The sequence below is a fragment of the Diplotaxodon limnothrissa genome, linkage group LG3, assembly GCF_057381915.1.
Source record: "Diplotaxodon limnothrissa isolate DT_005_m linkage group LG3, D_limnothrissa_male_GT1.1, whole genome shotgun sequence".
NCBI lineage: Eukaryota > Metazoa > Chordata > Actinopteri > Cichliformes > Cichlidae > Diplotaxodon > Diplotaxodon limnothrissa.
In genome coordinates this window covers 2,059,858-2,081,767 of record NC_140598.1, presented here as the reverse complement: position 1 = coordinate 2,081,767, position 21,910 = coordinate 2,059,858, and the positions used below count along the sequence as shown (strand labels likewise).

The 21,910-nt window shown below is 43.5% G+C and overlaps 1 protein-coding gene across 2 annotated transcripts in view; it reads left to right on the top strand.

The window, feature by feature from the left end:
* Positions 1-21,910, top strand: part of LOC146634253 (NACHT, LRR and PYD domains-containing protein 3-like) — a 675,133-nt gene that overhangs the window by 131,754 nt on the left and 521,469 nt on the right. Inside the window, exons 5-10 of one of the 2 annotated variants that reach the window (XM_085375190.1) lie at positions 214-332; positions 436-2,260; positions 4,009-4,182; positions 12,917-13,090; positions 13,917-14,084; positions 19,929-20,102. The exons of the other annotated variant lie outside the window; for it this stretch is intronic. Of the exons in view, the coding sequence (XP_085231316.1) occupies positions 214-332; positions 436-2,260; positions 4,009-4,182; positions 12,917-13,090; positions 13,917-14,084; positions 19,929-20,102 (2,634 nt within the window). The remainder of the gene's footprint in view (positions 1-213; positions 333-435; positions 2,261-4,008; positions 4,183-12,916; positions 13,091-13,916; positions 14,085-19,928; positions 20,103-21,910) is intronic. 2 annotated transcript variants of the gene reach the window in all.

The following is a 21,910-nucleotide window of genomic DNA, read 5'->3' as shown; positions in this document are numbered from 1 at the left end:
AACTACATGTTGTGTTCAATCAGAACAAAGCAGCAAAGACAAAGATGTTTGGACCTGTGTGTGTTTGATCCTGCAGCTGGGGCAGCTGTCAGAAACCACATCTGTAATGTGGCTGACAGCTGGGACACTGTTTACATTCATACATGTTTTAGCTGCTTAGAGTTTATGCTGGAGGGGAACCTGCTCACCTTGGATATGTTTCTGGTTCTGCAGACACTGCATCTGCTCATACTGGGACCAGTCTGCTTCATCAGGAGACTGGTCCTGTCCCCAGTGTGGAGAAAGATCCAGAGCTGGACTGCAGACAGCCAGTCAGAGCAGCTGTGTACAAAGTAAGACTGAACATCTGTCTGCTGATGGACTCATTTCTGAAACTGGACTTCTTGTTGTTGTTCAGACATTGAAGAGTTTTCTTTCTGTTTTTCTTTCTGTCAGCAGATGTTGGTCTGCAGGAGGTTTTAGATGAACATAAGATCAGTCTGAGGACGAGATGTGAACGTGTGACTGAAGGAAGTGATGAAACAGGAAGTAGAACCCTCCTCAACACCATCTACACTGAGCTCTACATCACAGAGGGACAGAGTGAAGAGGTTCATACCCAACATGAGGTGAGGCAGCTGGAGACAGCTTCCAAGATGGACGCCCTCCATGACGCTCCAATCAGGTGCCAGGACATCTTTAAAGCCTTACCTGACCAACAGAGACCCATCAGAGTGGTTCTGACCAACGGCGTGGCTGGTGTTGGAAAAACCTTCTCAGTGCAGAAGTTCACTCTGGACTGGGCAGAGGGCTTGGAGAACCAACATGTCAGTGTGGTGGTTCTGCTTTCATTCAGGGAGCTGAACCTGATCAGAGATGAGCAGTACAGTCTTCTGGAGCTGCTCCATGTTTTCCATCCAACATTACAGAAGGTCACAGCAGAGAAGCTGGCTGTCTCTCAGCTTTTGTTCATCTTTGACGGCCTGGATGAAAGCAGACTTTCATTGGATTTCACCAACAGGAAGCTGCTGTCTGATGTCACACAGAAGTCATCAGTCAGCCAGCTGCTGACAAACCTCATCCAGGGGAATCTGCTTCCCTCGGCTCTCGTCTGGATAACTTCCCGACCCGCAGCAGCCAATCAGATCCCTCCTACATGTGTTGACAGGCTAACAGAAGTACGAGGCTTCACTGACGCCCAGAAGGAGGAGTACTTCAGGAGGAGATTCAGTGATGAAGAGCTGTCCAGAATCATCTCCCACATGAAGACATCCAGGAGCCTCCACATCATGTGTAGCATCCCAGTCTTCTGCTGGATCACTGCTACAGTTCTGGAGCACATGTTGACTACAGAGCAGAGAGGAGAGCTGCCCAAGACCCTGACTGACATGTACTCACACTTCCTGCTGGTTCAGACAAAGAGGAAGAAGAACAAGTACCATGAGGGACATGAGACGAGTCCACAGGAGCTGACGGAGGCTGACAGGGAAGTTCTTCTGAAGCTGGGGAGGCTGGCGTTTGAACATCTGGAGAAAGGAAACATCATGTTCTACCAAGAAGACCTGGAGCAGTGTGGTCTGGATGTGACAGAGGCCTCGGTGTACTCAGGAGTTTGTACAGAGATCTTCAAAAGAGAGTGTGTGATCTTCCAGAAACCAGTCTACTGCTTTGTTCATCTGAGCATCCAGGAGTTTCTGGCTGCAGTCTACATGTTCCACTGTCTCACCAGCAGGAAGACAGAGGTGCTGAAGGACTTCCTGGAAAATAATCCAGATGATCCTTACTATTACATTTCATTTTCTGATGATTTGCTTATGAGAGTCATGGAGAAATCCCTCCAGAGTAAAAACGGCCACCTGGACCTGTTTGTTCGCTTCCTTCATGGCCTCTGTCTGGAGTCCAACCAGAGACTCTTAGCAGGTCTGCTGGGTCAGACAGAGATCAGTCCAGGAACCATCCAGAGAGTCATCAACAACCTGAAGGAGATGAACAGTGAAGATGATGTTTATGATGATGATGATAAAATCTCTCCTGACAGAAGCATCAACATCTTCCACTGTCTGATGGAGATGAACCACCTCTCATTATTTCAGGAGATCCAAGAGTTCCTGAAGTCAGAGAACAGATCAGAGAAACTCTCTGAGATCCACTGCTCAGCTCTGGCCTTCATGCTGCAGATGTCAGAGGAGGTTCTGGATGAGTTGGACCTGCAGAAGTACAACACATCAACAGGAGGACGACTGAGACTGATTCCAGCTGTGAGGAACTGCAGAAAGGCTCGGTGAGTCCAGATGTGATCATTAACATCATTGATCAGTGTTGATCAGTAGTTTAGTTCTTCAGATACACACAGCACTAAACGACTCTCAGTAGTTTCTCAGATAAAATAATATTTTGTGTTGATCAGAAATGTGTGTGTGCACTCAGCATGATGCTGCTTTGGTAGTCGTACGCTGTGTGTTGTAGACTCACATCTACATGTAGTACCTGTGTGGTGTCATTAGGGGGCAGTATTTTAATCTGCTGCTGTTGGTCATTCAGACGCTGCTGTTAGAGAGACAGAAATAAGAATCTGTGGAGAGCTTCTTTGTAGTGAACTCTGATGTTACAGACAGAACAGACAGAACTACAGACACAGAGTTTAGTGGCACAAACATGGGGAGTGAGGATGAAGGTGCTGAGGAAGACTCTGGTTCAGTGTGATGTCCTGATGAGTGACAGTGCTGTGGTTCAGAGTGGGGCTCAGAGGTGAACCAGCTGTGCTCTGCCCACAGTGGGACAAACTGAGTGAGAAGACTCTGCAGACATCTGAACATGTGTCAGATGTGTGAGCTAACGCTGATGTGACAGCAGCTCATGGATTCACTCTCATTCCTGCTGCTGCTCCTAATGTCTGACTTCATGTCCTCATTAATCACAGAGCTCATTGTTCAGTGTTTAGTTGTTGCTGCTGAAATGTCGTCCCTGTTTCCACTGATATTGATCCTGTTCAATGACACGTTTCATATCAGTGAACATGTTCTTTAGGACGTCCACTGACATGTTTAAGTGTCCTGCTGGAAATCAAACCATCCATGAAATCCATGAAAAATCCTTTTAGTGTTTCTAACTTCAGCCTCTGTCCTCTCTCTCTCTCCATCCTCCTCACTGCTTCTTTCTCTGATAATCACACAAACATCGTATTCAGCTACAAAATAACACAATAACATCATCTGATCATCATTATTATAAGAGCAGGATCCATGTTTGATATCAGAGTAACACACTGCTTGGTTATGTGCAGTCATCATCAGTGACTGGGTCAAACAGAAGCTCTCTGATTGGTTGCTGACCTTGGTCACCTGTTTGTGTTGCTCTCTCTTTGCTGTCTCCATCCTCTCTCTCCTCTCTCTCCCTCTCTGTCTTTGTACGTCACTCAGGTCCAATGGAAACAGTGACCTTTACAAACAATCAAAGACGAACTGATCCATGTCAGGTTATAACAACATATAAGTGAAATCAGCTCTGATATCAGCAGCTCTGAGTCCATCATTATTGTCCAGTGATGAGATTTCTGCTCCGTTTGGTAACAGTCAGCAGGTTTTTCCTGCGTGTGGACGTGAACAGTCGTACCTGACAGCAGGTAGCAAACAGAGATCATCTTTCCAGCTGGAACTCTTCACTGAGCTCAACTCATTCAAATGTTCAAAACAGGAAACAGTCCAAATGTGTGTCTTCACTCTGACTCTGGATCAGATCTCAGTGACAGACTGTGGACATTATGGAAGCCTAAATGTGACACCATCTTCCTCCTTCATCTGCAGATTAAAGCCAAACAAAGATTCTCATTCAAAGTCTGCAGGTCTGAGAGAGACTCAATCACTGTGTCATGTCAAACACAGTAAGAGGAGCTGAAGCACAGATGTGAAGAGCAGATGTTCATCAGATTATGACCTCACTCTGTTTTGTCTTCATGTACATTCAGTCTGTGTTTATAATGCAGATTTTCTGCTTTTATAATAACACATTTTATATTTTCTATCATCACAGACTGACTCAGTGTGGACTCTCAGAGGCTCACTGTGAAGTTGTGGCCTCAGCTCTGAAGTCCAACCCCTCCCATCTGACAGAGCTGGACATGAGTGGAAACAAGCTGCAGGATTCATGGATGAAGCTTCTGTGTGCTGGACTGGAGAGTCCAAACTGTCGACTGGAGGCTCTGAGGTGAGTTCACTGACTGCAGCTGTTGTTGTTTTTCTATATTTCAGGTCTTTGATGTTTGAAACTTTCTTTAGTTCCTAAATGTTCAGGATGTGTCTGGAGACAAATGTGAAGAAGTTTGAGTGCTTTCAGAAAAGTTGTGTCTTTCCAAACGACTGAACAACAGTTTTTCCTTTTGGCTCCAAATACAAGTGACAGACTTGAGCAGGGTTCATTTAAAGGCTGACAGAAGTGGAGTGGTGACGGGGAGATGTTTGACAGGACAGTGTTTCAGCCTCCACAGGTTCATGTCGTGCTCCATCAGTCAGTGAAGATGAAGTCAGCACTGATGAGGCTGTAGACCAGGGGTCCCCAATCCCAGTCCACGAGGGCCGGTGTCCCTGCAGGTTTTAGATCTCACCCTGGGTCAACACACCTGAATCACATGATTAGGTCATTACCAGGCCTCTGAAGAACTTCAAGACATGTTGAGAAGGTAATTTATCCATTTAAATCAGCCGTGATGGATCAAGGACACATGCAGGGACACCAGCCCTCGTGGACTGGGATTGGGGACCCCTGCTGTAGAGTGTGTGAGGGATGTGAATGAGGATGATGAAGATCTGATGATAGCAGATAAAAACAGGCTGCAGAGACTTTGAGCTTGTGTGGAAACAGAGAGAAAAGAAAGACATGACTTTCAAAGCTAATAAAGGTGAAGTTAGGAGCTGTGATGATGTTCATGTATCAGAAGCTGATCTGGCTGCTACAGAGACGACCCACACAGCTGCTGTGGTGAGGTGTTTCAGCATTAACTGTACGCATAGGGCGAAGGAGGGCCTCAAGTTCAGTATTACCTAAGTCAACATCAAAGATGTTGACTTAGGCTCAGGTTTCCACTCTTGGTGGCGCTGTCACTTGGTGTTCGCTCGCTCTGTGGTAGAGTATCACTTCCTGTTCCTGCTCAAACACAGTGGTGTTTCTGAGTAGCTTATTTGCTTAGCGATTTAATTAACAACTTTTAAATACATTCTTCTTTCATAGTATAATCTTCACGTGCTTCCTCCGAAGCACACTTTCTGTGTACTCACTACCTAATTTATAGCCAAAGTATTCACTCACTGTCTCTGTACTGTCTCGCTAGCCTAGCTTAGCTCGTAGCCGACTCATTAGCACCATGGCTACTTCACCTGTCCCTCCTGCACTTTCTTGCTCATTGTGTCAGATGTTTAGTTACTCCTCGGCCTCCTTTAGCAGTAATGATATCTGTAACAAATGTAGCATATTTGCAGCGCTGGAGGCCAGGATTACTGAATTGGAGACTCGGCTTCGCACCCTTCATTCACCCGCAGCTAGCCAGGCCCCTGTAGCTGGTGCAGCCGAAAATAGCGTAGGCCCCGCTAGCTGTTCCCCGGCAGACCCCAAGCAGCTGGGGAAAGAGGGAGGCTGGGTGACGGTGAGGAGGAAGCATAGTCCTAAACAGAAGCCCCAGGTACACCACCAACCCGTTCATGTGTCTAACCGTTTTTCCCCACTCGGCGACACACCCGCCGGGGGTCAAACTCTGGTAATTGGCGATTCTGTTCTCAGACATGTGAAGCTAGAGACACCGGCAACCATAGTCAATTGTCTTCCAGGGGCCAGAGCAGGCGACATTGAAGGAAATTTAAAACTGCTGGCTAAGGGTAAACGTAAATTCAGTAAAATCATAATTCACGTCGGCAGTAATGACACCCGGTTACGCCAATCGGAGGTCACTAAAATCAATATTGAATCGGTGTGCAACTTTGCCAAAACAATGTCGGACTCTGTAGTTTTCTCTGGTCCCCTCCCCAATCAGACCAGGAGTGACATGTTTAGCCGCATGTTCTCCTTAAATTGCTGGCTGTCTGAGTGGTGTCCCAGAAACGATGTGGGCTTCATAGATAATTGGCAAACCTTCTGGAGGAAACCTGGTCTTGTTAGGAGAGACGGCATCCATCCCACTTTGGATGGAGCAGCTCTCATTTCTAGAAATATGGACAAATTTATTAAACCCCCCAAAATATGACTATCCAGAGTTGGGACCAGGAAGCAGAGTTGCAGTCTTACACGCCTCTCTGCAGCTTCTCTCCTCCTGCTACCCCCCCAAAAACCCATCTCCATAGAGACTGTGTCAGCTTCCAAAAAGACAAAAAACAAACTAAAAACCAGCAACAAACAACTTAAACATAAACAATCACAAAGAAAGAACAATACAGTATCCACATCTGAACCAAAGAGTAAAACAGTGAAATGTGGATTATTAAATATTAGGTCTCTCTCCTCCAAGTCTCTGTTAGTACATGACTTAATAATTGATCAACAAATTGATTTACTCTGCCTTACAGAAACCTGGTTGCAGCAGGATGATTATGTTAGTTTAAATGAATCAACACCCCCGAGCCATTCTAACTACCAGAAATCTCGAAGCACAGGCCGAGGGGGCGGTGTGGCAGCAATTTTTCACACCAGCCTATTAATTAATGAAAGACCAAGACAGACTTTTAATTCATTTGAAAGCCTGATGCTTAACATTGTCCACCCCAGCTGTGAAACTCAGAAACCAGTCTTACTTGTTATCATCTATCGTCCACCTGGGCCTTACACAGAGTTTCTGTCTGATTTCTCAGACTTTATATCTAATTTAGTTCTGAGCTCAGATAAAATAATTATTGTGGGTGATTTTAACATCCATGTAGATGCTAAAAATGACAGCCTCAACATGGCATTTAATCTGTTATTAGACTCAATTGGTTTCTCTCAAAATGTAAAAGAACCCACCCACCACTTTAATCACACTCTAGATCTTGTTTTAACATATGGCATAGAAACTGAACATTTAACAGTGTTTCCTGAAAACCCTCTGCTGTCTGATCATTTCCTGATAACATTTACTTTTACAATAATTGATTACACAGCGGTGAAGAGTAGACTTTATCAAAGTAGATGTCTTTCTGAAAGCACTGTAACTAAGTTTAAGAATATAATCCACCCACTGTTATCATCTTCAATGCCCTGTACCAACACAGAGCAGAGTAGCTATCTGAACGCTACCCCAACAGAGGTCGATTATCTTGTTAATAATTTCACCTCCTCACTACGTACGACTCTGGATACTGTAGCTCCTGTGAAAACTAAGGCCTCAAATCAGAAGTACCTGACTCCGTGGTATAATTCTGAAACACGTACCCTAAAGCAGATGACTCGTAATCTGGAGAGGAAATGGCGTGTCACAAATCTAGAGGATCATCATTTAGCCTGGAGAAATAGTTTGCTGCTTTATAAGAAAGCCCTCCGCAAAGCCAGAACATCTTACTATTCATCACTGATTGAAGAAAATAAGAACAACCCTAGGTTTCTCTTCAGCACTGTAGCCAGGCTGACAAAAAGTCAAAGCTCTTTTGAGCCAACCATCCCTTTAACGTTAACTAGTAATGACTTCATGAACTTCTTCACAAATAAAATTTTTATCATTAGAGAAAAAATTACCAGTAATCATCCCACAGATGTAATATTATCTACAGCTACTCTTAGTACCATTGATATTAAGTTAGACTCTTTTTCTCCAATTGATCTTTCTGAGTTAACTTCAATAATTACTTCCTCCAAACCATCAACGTGTCTTTTAGACCCCATTCCTACAAAACTGCTCAAAGAAGTCCTGCCATTAATTAATTCTTCGATCTTAAATATGATCAACCTATCTCTAATAATCGGCTATGTACCACAGGCCTTCAAGCTGGCTGTAGTTAAACCTTTACTCAAAAAGCCATCTCTAGACCCAGCAGTCTTAGCTAATTATAGGCCAATCTCCAACCTTCCTTTCATATCAAAAATCCTTGAAAGAGTAGTTGTCAAACAGCTAACAGATCATCTGCAGAGGAATGGTTTATTTGAAGAGTTTCAGTCAGGTTTCAGAGCTCAGCACAGCACAGAAACAGCTTTAGTGAAGGTTACAAATGATCTTCTTATGGCCTCTGACAGTGGACTCATCTCTGTGCTTGTCCTGCTAGACCTCAGTGCAGCGTTCGATACTGTTGACCATAATATCCTATTAGAGCGATTAGAACATGCTGTAGGTATTACAGGTACTGCACTGCAGTGGTTTGTATCATATCTATCTAATAGACTCCAATTTGTGCATGTAAATGGAGAGTCCTCTTCACACACTGAGGTTAATTATGGAGTTCCACAGGGTTCAGTGCTAGGACCAATTCTGTTTACATTATACATGCTTCCCTTAGGCAGCATCATTAGAAGACATAGCATACATTTTCACTGCTATGCAGATGACACCCAGCTCTATCTGTCCATGAAGCCAGATAACACACACCAATTAGTTAAACTGCAGGAATGTCTTAAAGACATAAAGACCTGGATGGCCGCTAACTTTCTGCTTCTTAATTCAGATAAAACTGAGGTTATTGTACTCGGCCCTGAAAATCTTAGAAATATGGTATCTAATCAGATTCTTACTCTGGATGGCATTACCTTGGCCTCCAGTAACGCTGTGAGGAACCTTGGAGTCATTTTTGACCAGGACATGTCCTTCAACGCACATATTAAACAAATATGTAAGACTGCTTTCTTCCATTTGCGCAACATCTCTAAAATTAGAAATATCCTGTCTCAGAGTGACGCTGAAAAACTAGTTCATGCATTTATTACTTCCAGGCTGGACGACTGTAATTCATTATTATCAGGATGTCCAAAAAACTCACTGAAAAGCCTTCAGCTAATCCAAAATGCTGCAGCAAGAGTCCTGACAGGGACTAGAAAGAGAGAGCATATTTCTCCTGTTTTGGCTTCCCTTCATTGGCTTCCTGTTAAATCCAGAATTGAATTCAAAATCCTGCTCCTCACATACAAGGTCTTAAATAATCAGGCCCCATCTTATCTTAATGACCTTGTAGTACCATATCACCCTATTAGAGCGCTCCGCTCTCGCTCTGCAGGCCTACTTGTTGTTCCTAGAGTATTTAAAAGTAGAATGGGAGGGAGAGCCTTCAGTTTTCAGGCCCCTCTTCTGTGGAACCAGCTTCCAGTTTGGATTCGGGAGACAGACACTATCTCTACTTTTAAGATTAGGCTTAAAACTTTCCTTTTTTCTAAAGCATATAGTTAGGGCTGGACCAGGTGACCCTGAATCCTCCCTTTGTTATGCTGCAATAGATGTAGGCTGCCGGGGGATTCCCATGATGCATTGAGTTTTTCCTTTCCAGTCACCTTTCTCACTCACTATGTATTAATAGACCTCTCTGCATTGAATCATATCTGTTATTAACCTCTGTCTCTCTTCCACAGCATGTCTTTATCCTGTCTTCCTTCTCTCACCCCAACCGGTCGCAGCAGATGGCCGCCCCTCCCTGAGCCTGGTTCTGCCGGAGGTTTCTTCCTGTTAAAAGGGAGTTTTTCCTTCCCACTGTCGCCAAAGTGCTTGCTCATAGGGGGTCATATGATTGTTGGGTTTTTCTCTGTATCTATGAAGCGCCTTGAGGCGACTTTTGTTGTGATTTGGCGCTATATAAATAAAATTGAATTGAATTGAAAGATGACCGGGGAGTGGTCAGAGAACCCAGCATTGTTTATATCCTTGATGCAAATGTCCAAGCCATATGAGAAGACCAGGTCAAGGGTATGGCCTTTAGCATCATACCCTGGCCTTGGGTTGGTTCATTAACCCACTGAATGAGGTTAAAAGATTCAGTTAATGCAAGAAAATCTTTAGATAATGGGTCATTCTTACAGCAGACATGTATATTAAAATCACCAGTAATAAGAACACAGCCATATTTAAAAAGAACAGATCCTAAAATGTCAGCGAGTTCAGAGATGAAAGTCTTGTTGTATTTAGGCGGACGATAGACCACAACACACCGAGTAGTCAAAGAGTCAGTCGTCTCCAGTAGCTGTGCTTCAAAGCTAGGGTAGGTAGGGAGGGTAGCAGCCAAACTTTGTTTTTAAAAACCGAAGCTAAGCCACCACCTCTGCCAGTGAGCCTCGGCGAGCTACAAAAGACACAGTCTGCAGGGAGAAGCTCAGAGAAGGGGATGAACTCACCGGGACAAGTCCACGTCTCCGTCAGGAGTAAAACGTCCAGTCCCGCGGCGAGGAAAAAGTCATTTAAAAGAAAAGCCTTGTTTGCCAGCCACCTGACATTAAATAAAGCCATCCGTGTGACGCTGAGGTTGTTGTGATGGATGCCACGACCGGAGGATGTTATCCAGGACCGAACAGGGAGGCAAGCCACTGGAAGGGCTGGGTAGGTTTGGCTCAGCAGTTTAGCATCAGGGCGGCCTCTGCAGGAGGGGATAAAGCGTAGAATATCCCAGCTTGCATATGGATAATCCGTAACCTTGGCTTTGAGGTAGGCCTTAAAACAGACGCGAAAACCACTCCTTTTACCCCGTTTCCTGTAACGTTTCCTGTGCAGGTTGGAGTGAGGTAGGCAGGACATACTGGTGAGGGAGTCTGGCCATAGAGGGGTGGCATCACCCAGGGTCCAACATGGATCCAGGCGATGGGAGTAAGAGAATCGGAGATTCAAAAGCATATGTCTGTCGTAAGTTATTAGTGCACAGCCACCTAGTGAGCATAAAACCAAATGCAAAACAGTAAGGAGTACTAAGCCAAGGCGCAGACGAGGATGGCGTGCCATACACACCGGCGCCATCTTTTGGCATGATGTGAAAGTTGTGCTGACACTAAACTGCAGGACTCAGGCTGATATTATACTGATCCACACTGAGGATCTTCATGGTAAAGTCTGTGTTGTTAGTCCAAATCAGATTAATCCAGTCACACAGGATGAGAATAATGCGATGAGAGTGACGCAGGTAAAGATAAGGTTAACAGCTGTTCCTCCTTTAATGTGTAGAGTCGACAAAAAAAGACTGGAGAAATGCTACATGGCTAACCTGAAGCTAACCTGAGAAACAGTACTGATGATTCCTACAAAGTGTTTAGTACGAGTGGAGTTTGGTAGTACTGTGTGTGCACAGATGGACAAGCCACCCTCAGTAGTACTGACATGTAAGAAATGTGTCGTCATGACTACAACTAACCTAAATCTAAGTGAATAATTCTGTCTGAACCCGAACAAACTGGAAATGAAAGATATGGAAAAAACTCAAATAACTTCTGTGAGCGTCTCTGCTCTAAAGTGTTTCTGCCACAAAGAGCTGAAGGCCAACTTCTCCTACTGCTTCCTTTGGCCAAACCATGACATCAGAGCTAGGTGATTGGTCAGTTTCATGATGGTCCTGAAAGAACATTAACGATGATGTTAATTAATTCTGATGTACAAACAGCAGCAGCACAGTAAGTCTGCATTTGTCCTGCAGTTTCAGTCCAACACTGAGAGTCTGTTACTGGAGCAGTTTGGCCCTCAGCACTTAAATGACCACCTCTGGATGTTCAGTGTTGAGAGTGTAGAGCGGTCGAGCTCCTGAGGAGCAGCCTTTAACAGTTTAAACTGATCCAGGATCTGTTTGTTCCTCCAGCTCCCTCTGATACAGAGCTCCCCAGGATATCTGCTTTATCAAGAAAACTCTGAAAGGTTTGTCCAACAGTGCGGGAAACATTTCAGAGAATATCTCTGAAGCAGAAGCTGAACATAATTGAACAAAACCAACAACAAAAATGTTATTCATGCAAGTAGAGCTTTACAGTACTCTTACCTGCTCAGTGTAAACGCATTGATATATTTTCCATGGCAGAAAGCAGTTCTGGTAACCATTTCAATATGATTATTAAAGACTTGTTTCAGAGACAGGGATGATATGAACAAAGTTTCTGTCTCTAACCTTTTGGACAGACAACACGTTTTTGTTTCCTGAGCTCCATCAGCTAATGTTATCAGTGCACCTTATTTCCTAAGAAGGAGTTGGATTGTTAGAGGAAAGTCACAAGTATCACTGTGTATCCTCTTCATTTAAGTGGCAGATCATGTTGATTCTTTATGATCGTATTACATTTAACAACTAGCAATAAGCAGAAACAAATAGAAGTTAAACAGTAACTGACCAAAAGACCTTAAGGAACCCTCATTGTGTTTTTCATTACATCTAAAACTACTTGTTGAAACTTAGAAATGTCTCCCCTTTGGGTATAATGGAAACCAGTCTACAACCTTATCTGTTAAACTAACTGGATCATGAAGTCTTAAGATGTCAAGATCTACCGAGTTAAAGGTAGCAGTGAGATGAAGCAGGACTGTGATGAAGTCACAAATCTCTGAATTTCTTTAAAACAGAGATTAAAGGAAAAACATTTGATTAGATTTTTAGTGAGACTATATTTTCTTTATTCAGACTGAGTCAAAGCTTTTTGTTCTAGAAGACAAACACATTGTGATTACTCTAATATTAGATCATGTGTTCAGCTGTTTGGAGTATGTTTCGTGTCTGAGCTGCCTGCTGTTTGTATCTAAGCTTTGATTTGACTTGATGTCAGCAGCAGACTGATGTGACGATGAACAAATAGATTTAAGTTCTACTAACGTTTTCAATTCTTTTACGTGATTCTGTGTTGTTGGCTGTTTGTGTGGTGTGAAGGTGACTTGCTGCTGGCTGCGAGGCAAACTGCCCCCCGGGAATAATAAAGTTTATCTCGACTTTGACCTTGTTTTACAACAACAGAATGATGAGTGTGTCTGATCATGTTTGAGAGAATCTCCCTGATGAGTACAGATGTGAACGAATTAGGAATTTATCTTCATGTTTTGTTCTTTATTCAGATTGTGTGGATGCAGTTTGTCAGAAACCATCTGTGGTGATCTGGTTGCGGCTCTGAAGACCAACCCCTCCCACCTGACACATCTGGACCTGGGTGAAAACAACCTGGGGGCTTTGCATATGAAGCAGCTCAGTCTTTTCCTAGAGAGTCCAGACTGTAGATTGAACATCCTGAGGTCAGTATAGAGTAACAGCGGCACTTTCTCATAATTACATTTAACAATTTAAGCCTGAGGCTACAGTCCCACACACCAACATAAATCCTACACTAATGAGGACACACACGATCTTTCTCTTACTATTTCGGTGTGAACACAAACCTGACAATAGAAAGCAAAGCTCCTAGGCTCAGGTGTCAGGAGGTAGAGCAGCTACTAATCAGAGGGGTGGTGGTTCGATGCCCGTCTGCTCCAGTTTGCATACCTAATGTTGGGCAAGATGCATCCATCGGAGTATGAATGTGTGTGAATGTTAGATAAAAAGCACTTGTGTAGGAAAAGCATAGAAAAAAGTGCTTTGATGAGTCAGTGAATGAGGCAAGTTGTATAAATATGCTTTGAGCGCTCAGCTGGAGTATAAAAAGCTCTATATAAAAACAAGTCCATTTACCAAAGATGAAACCAGCACAAAGAGACTTTAAAACAGTCGAAAGCTGCCTAGCTGGGGTCCCTTAAACCACCTGATAAACATTCAAGTGCATGCAAAGCTGTGCCATGGGTCCTTTACGTCACAATCTGAAAAAGGTGTTGGAGATAACATTTTGTATGACTTGATCACAAGAGTTAAGATAGTTTCTTTACAACTTTCCTCAGAACTTTCCACCCCTGACCAATCCCCTAGATGTTGTTGTTTCTGTTCAGTGGCCCTGAAACACTATCGTGTTACCGATTAATGAGAAGGTCGACATTCTGAACCTCCTTCAGCTCTGAGCAGATGATGAAACACTGAATGATTACAAGCTCACTTCGTCTAGTAAACTTACATCTTTCATTCTTTATTCAGACTGGCCAACTGCAGTCTGTCAGAGATCAGCGCTTTTGTCTCAGCACTGAGCTCCAACCCCTCCCATCTGACGGAGCTGCACCTGAGTGGAAACGACCTGCAGGATTCAGGAGTGAAGCCACTGTGGGGTTTTCTGAAGAGTCCAGAATGTCGACTTCAAATTCTGGGGTCAGTCACCACATTTTAGTTGTGCTAACAATAAACAGCAGGCTAATAAGATGCTGACCGACAGGTTTCTATTTAAGGTTGTAATTTGTATATGAAAAAGTGCTTTGGCTCAGCAGGGATCAGCTTACAGGTAGAATCCAGCTGCTGGATGGGATCAGCATGTCATAGCTATCTACCAAACTGCTAACTGGGGGATTTCAGGCCATCTATGGATCATTTTTGCTAACTGTTTATTCAGCTTAGGCTCACAGGGCTGCAGCCTGTGCCCCAGCTGTCATAGGGCAAGAGGCGTGGTCCACCTGCACAGGTGAGTCCATCACAGGGCCAGCAGACAGAGAAGCACTCTCTCACATCCACACCTACAGCCAATGTAGAAGCACCAATGAACCTAAGCAGCATTTCATTGGACTGTGGGAGAACATCCAGCCTCCACAGAAAGGCCAACAAGCTTCAACCTACAACCTTCTTGCTTTAAGGCACTAGTGCGAACCACTTTTCCCCATTTCAGCCCAAATCCTGCATCTTCCTGTTTCTGACTCCAGGCCAGCTCCACTAACACTTTCTCATCAGACACTGCCACCTAGTGGAGGAAGTCTTAGTTCCATTAGAAGCTTCAGATTACAGTTAGTTCCTTTACAAAGAGGTGGAGGTGGTGGGGCCACAGCACCATCATCACTGAGTGCCACAGGACACTTAACCAGAGGTGGGTCGAGTAGCCAAAAATTGTACTCAAGTAAAAGTAGCATTACTTTAAAATCTTATTACTCAAGTAAAAGTGAAAAGTAGTCGTCAAAAAAGTTACTCAAGTAAGAGTAAAAAAGTACTTGGTGAAAAGACTACTCAAGTAGTGAGTAACTGTTTGAAATGTCCGATTTATTTTATAAATAAAAGCTATCAAACAAAAATAAATAAATGTACAAACTTTAGTATTTTCAACAGGAATATTTGTAAAAACATCAACAAAATAAGGCACAACTATTCTAATGTCCAGGTTTCAGTTTTTCACAACATGAAGCTTTTTTCACCAAAACCTGCAGTAAATAATATAAACACATAAACAGTACAAACAATTTCCAGTGACAAGATATGCTGTAAACTTTATATTCATCTTTGCTCCAAATGGCACAGCAGCCTCAGAGAAAGCAGAACGAGGCATCTTCAACATGTGTTCATACAAGGCAGCTCAGGTTACCATAAGTTGTATGGGTGTGCATCTATTCCTGCATATTTAAATGTGCCCTTTCTTCACTCACTGAGGAGATGGTTCAGCTTCAGCAGCAGTTTGCTCTCAAGGTTCTTTCTGTGAAGCTGTGACTGTTCAGCAGTGAACAGGAGTCCTGCATGACTGAGACGTCCTTCACAAGCTCCAGATGCAGGAAGAGCTGTACTGATTTTGATCGACAGCTTCTTGATGTGAGGAACGCCATGCAATAGATCCACACCTCCATGACATGAAAGGTACCTCTCCAGCCCTGCTTCTGGCTTTGCTGACCCCATGGATCCATCATCTTCGTCGGTTAGGCTGCTGTTTGTGCTGGCCTCATCCAGCTCTGAGTCTAGGTGATGTCTGATGAAGTGGAGACCTGTGGAAAGATGTTTTCAAAAGAATTAGGTCTGGTCATTATAGCGCTGTATACACTGCCAAGCTGCAGATGTTTGGCAAGAAGATTGGATCACACTGGAGATGTTTTTTAGTAACTCTTGTAGAAAAACAAAATCCTGTCATTCATATCCTGCACAAACAGTTTGCAATGAAGTCCAGATCAAGTTTAAAATAAGAACGCGTGCAAGGCTAAGCAGTGCTCGCCAGTAGATCCTCCTGTTTGGCTGTTACTCTGGGATCTCCTCCATACCTGCTTCATGCCCTGCAGGACGGGGCTGTGGCCCCCCCACACCCTCTAGCAGATCATTACATGAAGGAACCTTTTAAAAAAACAAGCGCGTCCATGCTCACAGGTGTACACACGGGTGATCACACCCACAAACTACACCCTTTTTGGCTCCTACCTCAAAGCACACTGTGTTCTGTTGATCTTATGTGCTGCACAATAATGTTTAATATTTAGTATTTACTGTCATATTCCCATATATCATTGTGATGTTGTTTATTCTATTACTCTTGTTCTCTTCGGCTTGTTTTCTTTTTTCTTTCTCAGCAGGTGATCCAGGTGATTGATATATGCTTTTTCTTTTTCTGCTCATTCTGTTGGTTTTTGTTTTTTGCCCTTCTCCCCCGTCCCTCTTCTCAGCTGTTTCTCTTTCTTTCTCCCCTTCTTTCCCCCAGTCAAGTCTGTCCCGTATTCAGTAAGTGAAAATAAAATAAACAATAAAAGGTGAATCAAATGGACCATTATGGCAAGGCTGGGATGGTCAGTTTGGTAAAGTAAATCCGTTGGGCATCTTTCTTTGCCTTTAGACAACAATTCTGATGCAAAAGAGCCAAACGGGACAGGCAGAAAACAAAAAGACTCTCAGCCAGGCTCCCCACAGCACTCCTTTTATTGTGGTTACATGAATATGCATAGGGTCATTAACATATAACATCTTACATAGGTATACATGTGAACAAAGAATACTGTGTGTGTGTGTGTGTGTGTGTGTGTGTGTGTGTGTGTGTGTGTGTGTGTGTGTGTCCATAACGACTTCCCTAAACCTGCTGGTCTCCAGCAGTTCATCAAACCAAAGGCACTTAGACTAAGACAGATAAAGCTACGTTCATCCTACCATAAAACAATAAGACAAGGTACGACCTCTCTCGTGCTCCCAGAGTGCTCTCTAATGCACACAAAGTTTGCAGACTATCAAGGATCAAACCTCTACCAATCTACAACTAATTACAAAACTCTAAGCATATATAAGTAGATATTTCTAAGCATAAATGACAATCAACAATACAAAACCTAACAGGTGATAGTGTGGCCTGTGTAGGTTGTCTTCAGGTTCTCTGCTTCCTCCCACAGTCCAGAAACATACATGCTGGGTTAACTGGAGTGATTGTGAGCATAAATGTTTATCTGTCTCTGTCCTAGCTCGATGTCTACCTGGCTACATCACCGTGGTTACTGATGCTGAACCCATAACCTGGTCTGGATCAGGTTATGTTCAGAGTTTGTGTTTAAAATCGACTGAAGTGCCTCGTTTTCACTGATTCTTTCATTTACAGAAAGCTTTAAGTGTGATATAGATTCAGTCATATCTGACTAATGTCAGTGAATGAGGCCCAGCTGTAAAGGAGTTTAGGCTCCATGCATTCAGCTGGTGCTGCAGAAAAAGTAGAAATGTTTCTGTTTGGTTCTAATCTGCTGCTGAGTCTCTTTTACAAAGATGGAACTGCAGCTAATCCTGCTCATGTAGCCAGTTAGTAAAAACTCAAGTCACCGTCAGACACAGCAGACATTTAGTGACAATCTCCCTGTATGTGGTCTTTTAGCGCCTCCTAGTGGTGAACATGTGGAGTGTTGTTAGTCTGTGCTGTGTGACCGGTGTAACTATTGAGTAAGACACACTCAACATGCTGCATGCTGGTAGCTTAGCCACAGCTCAGGTGTGGAGAAGCTGAAAAAGAAGGTTTTCTATTTTGTAAGAAGGAAAAAACTGAGAGGACTGAGTTAAATAGAGGCTAGAGAGTAACACAGAGCAGCCACAAAAGCTGCTCACACAGTTTAGACAGTTTAGCATCAAATGTTCTAGTTAGATCCCAGCTAACTAGCACACCGGCTATCTAGTACACCAGCTAACTAGTACACCGGCTATCTAGCAAGCCAGCTAAGTAGCAGACCAGCTGACTAGTGAACCGGCTAACTAGCACATTGGCTAACTAGCACACCAGCTGACTAGCAGGCCAGCTGACTACCGAACCGTCTAACTAGTACACCAGCTAACTAACACACCAGTTGACTAGCGAACCGGCTAACTAGCACAGTAGCTAAATAGCGCAGCGGCTAACTAGCACACCAGCTAACTAGGAGACCAGCTAACTGCAGCCACAGGCTGAAGGACGATTAAATGTAGTGGAGATATCAGGGATAACACTGGTGTGTCTGATTCACGACAAATAAGATGAATAGATAAGTTACATATCCAGTTAGCTCCATACGTCAGTATAGCTAACATAAAGTAGCTGAAGATAAAACACAGAAAAACATGAAAGTGATTTTCCTGGCCTGGGATTTTATAAAAATATTCTGCAGTGCATCAAAAACGAAAGAAAACCATTAATCAACATATGAACATTACCTCTGACGTTACAGCGATTTTATTAGAGACACGGCTAAGCGTTTTGCATTTTGCATAATTTTAAAAAGTTTAAATTTGTTCAGTATTGAACGGCAGAAATTAGGTTTTCTTTTCAGAAGTAAGTAAAAGGAAAAAAAAAACAGCGGCCGACAGCCTGTAAATAACGGTAGACAAGCAAGCGAATAACACCCACCCCTACTATCCTATCAGTGATCAGAGTACTGTAGTATACTTCTACTACATAAACTATACAAACTGAACGGCATTAGTGTGACTTTAAGTTACCATCAGTACAGACGAACTGATGGTAGTTGGACAAAATAAAGGCTTTGCAATTATTGTGAAGGGCTTCCGCTTAAACTAAGATCAGCTGATTACCTCATAACAAATTGTTTGCTATAGAACGCAGCGCCCACTCTTCATTAATATCATGTACTGTAACTCCCAGGTAACCATGGTTACCCAGCCACGCCCAGTAGTCTCCTGAGAGACCAACAGCTGGTGCACGTTGTAACGCCGTGGCTTTCGTAGTCTCTTCTTTTTCTACAGCTCATGTGTTCTTCTTCCAAATTAGACTTTGGTGACAAACTGATGTGATCTCCATGTTTCCTTTGTTGGACTGTGGGCGAGTGTCAGAGCTGAATGTACTGAGTGACATGTAGAGTTTAAACATGTGTCAGTTCCAGTTTTAGAGCTCTAAAGTGCAGCTATCATGTTAGGAATATGTGAGGAATAGACAGGAACACTGAGCACACTGAGGTCAGATCTTTATTTTACCACTCGCTGCATTCTTGATGTTCATGAATTCAGCAGGTTCATGATTGTCTGCAGCATTAATCTCATATTTCCATTAAAGTGTTGAACTGTTTGATGTTCTTTATGATCTCTGGCACCAGTTCATCTGTAGGCTGAGCTCAGTCCATCCATTTAGTGAAATGATGTTTAAAGGTCTCCTTGTTCTGTGAGCGTGCACAGATCCTGAAGCAGGAAGCCTGGGTTACAGAGAAATGATCATCACTGTGATGATGCTCATCGTCTCTGACTGGGATTTGAGGTTTTGTCAAAGCAGCAAAGAAAGCCTGGCTATGTTGGACTGGGTGTGGAAGCAGCTCCCAGTTTGAGTTCAGGAGACAGACACCCTCTCTACTTTGAAGATCAGCTTCAAACTTTCCTTTTTGATAAAGCTTATAGTTCGAGCTGGATCAGGTGACCCTGAACCATCCCTTAGTTATGCTGCTATAGGCTCAGGCTGTTGGTGGACCTCCCATGATGCTCTGCTTTCTTCTCCCCTCTTTTCACTCCTGGTGCTTTTATATGTCACTACTGCATGTCCTTAACTTTTGTCTTCTGTCTCCTTAGTTTGTGTTTTGTTCTTGTCTCTCTGAGCTCATCTCTTCTCTTTCCCCTCACCCTGCAACCAGTCATGGTAGATGCTCCTCCTGGAGCCTGTTTTCACTGGGAGGATCTTTGTGTCAAAGGGAGTTCTTCTTCCCACCATCACCAAGTGCTGCTCACAGTGGATTGTCTGATGGTTGGGGCTTTCACTCTGATATTGGAGGCTGTTACCTTACTCTGTTAAACAGCTTGAGATGTTTTGTGTGTCTGCAGTCTCTCAGGCTGTCTGATCACAGAGGAAGGCTGTACTTCTCTGGCCTCAGCTCTGAGCTCCAACGCCTCCCACCTGAGAGAGCTGGACCTGCGCTATAATCATCCAGGTGATTCAGGAATGAAGCTGCTGGATGATGGACTGAAGGATCCAGGCTGGAGACTGGAAACTCTCAGGTATGGAGAGAATGTCTGATAGAGGAGGAAGAGCTGGAAACACATAACCGTATTGGCATTAGCTGCTAAGAATACTTAAGATTAGTTGCTCACATTGTTTGAAACCAAAGGAAAACCGTGTCAGCATTAGCGGATAATACTAATTCACATTAAATTAGCAGTTTCTGTGACGGTGACTTACTTACTGTATTAGCATTGGCTGCTAATGGGTTTTCACCTTAATTTATCAGTAGGCGCTAACGGCTGCCTACTTAACATTTGCTGCTCACATTGTATTAAAGCTAGGCATAACGGTATTGGCATTAGGTCCTAATGAATTTTCACCTTAAATTAGCATTAGTCGCTAATAGTGAGGAGTTAATCCTTAGCATTAACTCCTTACATAGTTATAATGCAAGGCAAAAGGGCATAAGTGTTAGCTATTCACATAGTTAAAAAGGAAGGGGAAATGATGTTAGCGTTAGCAGATAATGAAAATTCACATCAAGTTAGTATTAGCTGCGAACTGTGCTAATCAGAGCAGTTAACACTCAGTGTTGCCAACTCCTCAGTAAGGAAAATCGCTATTGGCTGTCCTAAAAGTCGCTAGAAGTCGCTAAATGACGTCATCGCTTAATTTGCATAATTGATCATGCTAATCTAATTGTAACCTATGTTGTTGGAGAGAGAAATAACATCGTGGAAGAGACATAAAGTGAGTTAAAAACGTCCTAAATGCATTTAGAGTTTATTTAGGGGCGATCGTGGCTCAAGAGTTGGGAGTTCGCCTTGTAATCGGAAGGTTGCCGGTTCGAGCCCTGGCTTGGACAGTCTCGGTCGTTGTGTCCTTGGGCAAGACACTTCACCCGTTTCCTACTGGTGGTGGTCAGAGGGCCCGGTGGCGCCAGTGTCCGGCAGCCTCGCCTCTGTCAGTGCGCCCCAGGGTGGCTGTGGCTACGACATAGCTTGCCATCACCAGTGTGTGGATGTGTGTGTGAATGGGTGGATGACTGGATATGTAAAGCGCTTTGGGGTCCTTAGGAACTAGTAAAGCGCTATATAAATACAGGCCATTTACCATTTACAAATTAAATTTCTTTTAGCAATTATTGTTTTTTTTTAATGTCACAATTCCAACCCTGCTCCTCTGGTGGAGTTACTTTGTGTGTGTGTGTGTGTGTGTGTGTGTGTTTATAAGTAGTTTTAAACCTTGTGATCCACAAAACAGCATAAGAGTAAAAGAGTAAAAGAAGAACTGACTGCGTTACAGCACCCGCTGCTTGTTGAGAGTCTTTTTTTAGCGACTTTCTTTAGAAAAAAAGTCGCTAAGGGGTCTGAAAACTCGCTAAATATAGCGACGAAGTCGCTAAGTTGGCAACACTGGCTGTCGGCTGGACTGAAGGATCAAGGCTGGAGACTGGACACTCTCAGGTATGGAGAGTGTCCTCTGATAGAGGAGGAAGAGCTGGAAACATTTCCTGTCCTTCACTTCCTGTTTGTTTCCTGCAGATGAGACACGAACAATCACACATGCAGGAATATTTTCACGCACAGACACACTAAGTACATAGATATTTATGTAGGGGGTCTCCAAGGAGTCTGTTTGCAGGATCATTTAGGTCACAGGTGTACCTGAGATAGATGCCACTGTGTACCTAATAAAGTGTAAGCCATGTGTATGTTTCCCATGCTGTATGTCCACAGTGATAGTGACAGAAGGATGAAACAAGGCTGTGAATCATTTCAGTCTGTGTGTGTGACAAAGACGCAGACAGGAGCAACTAACATTTGGAAATGGAAGCTTAAACTCTACATTCACAGCTGAATTT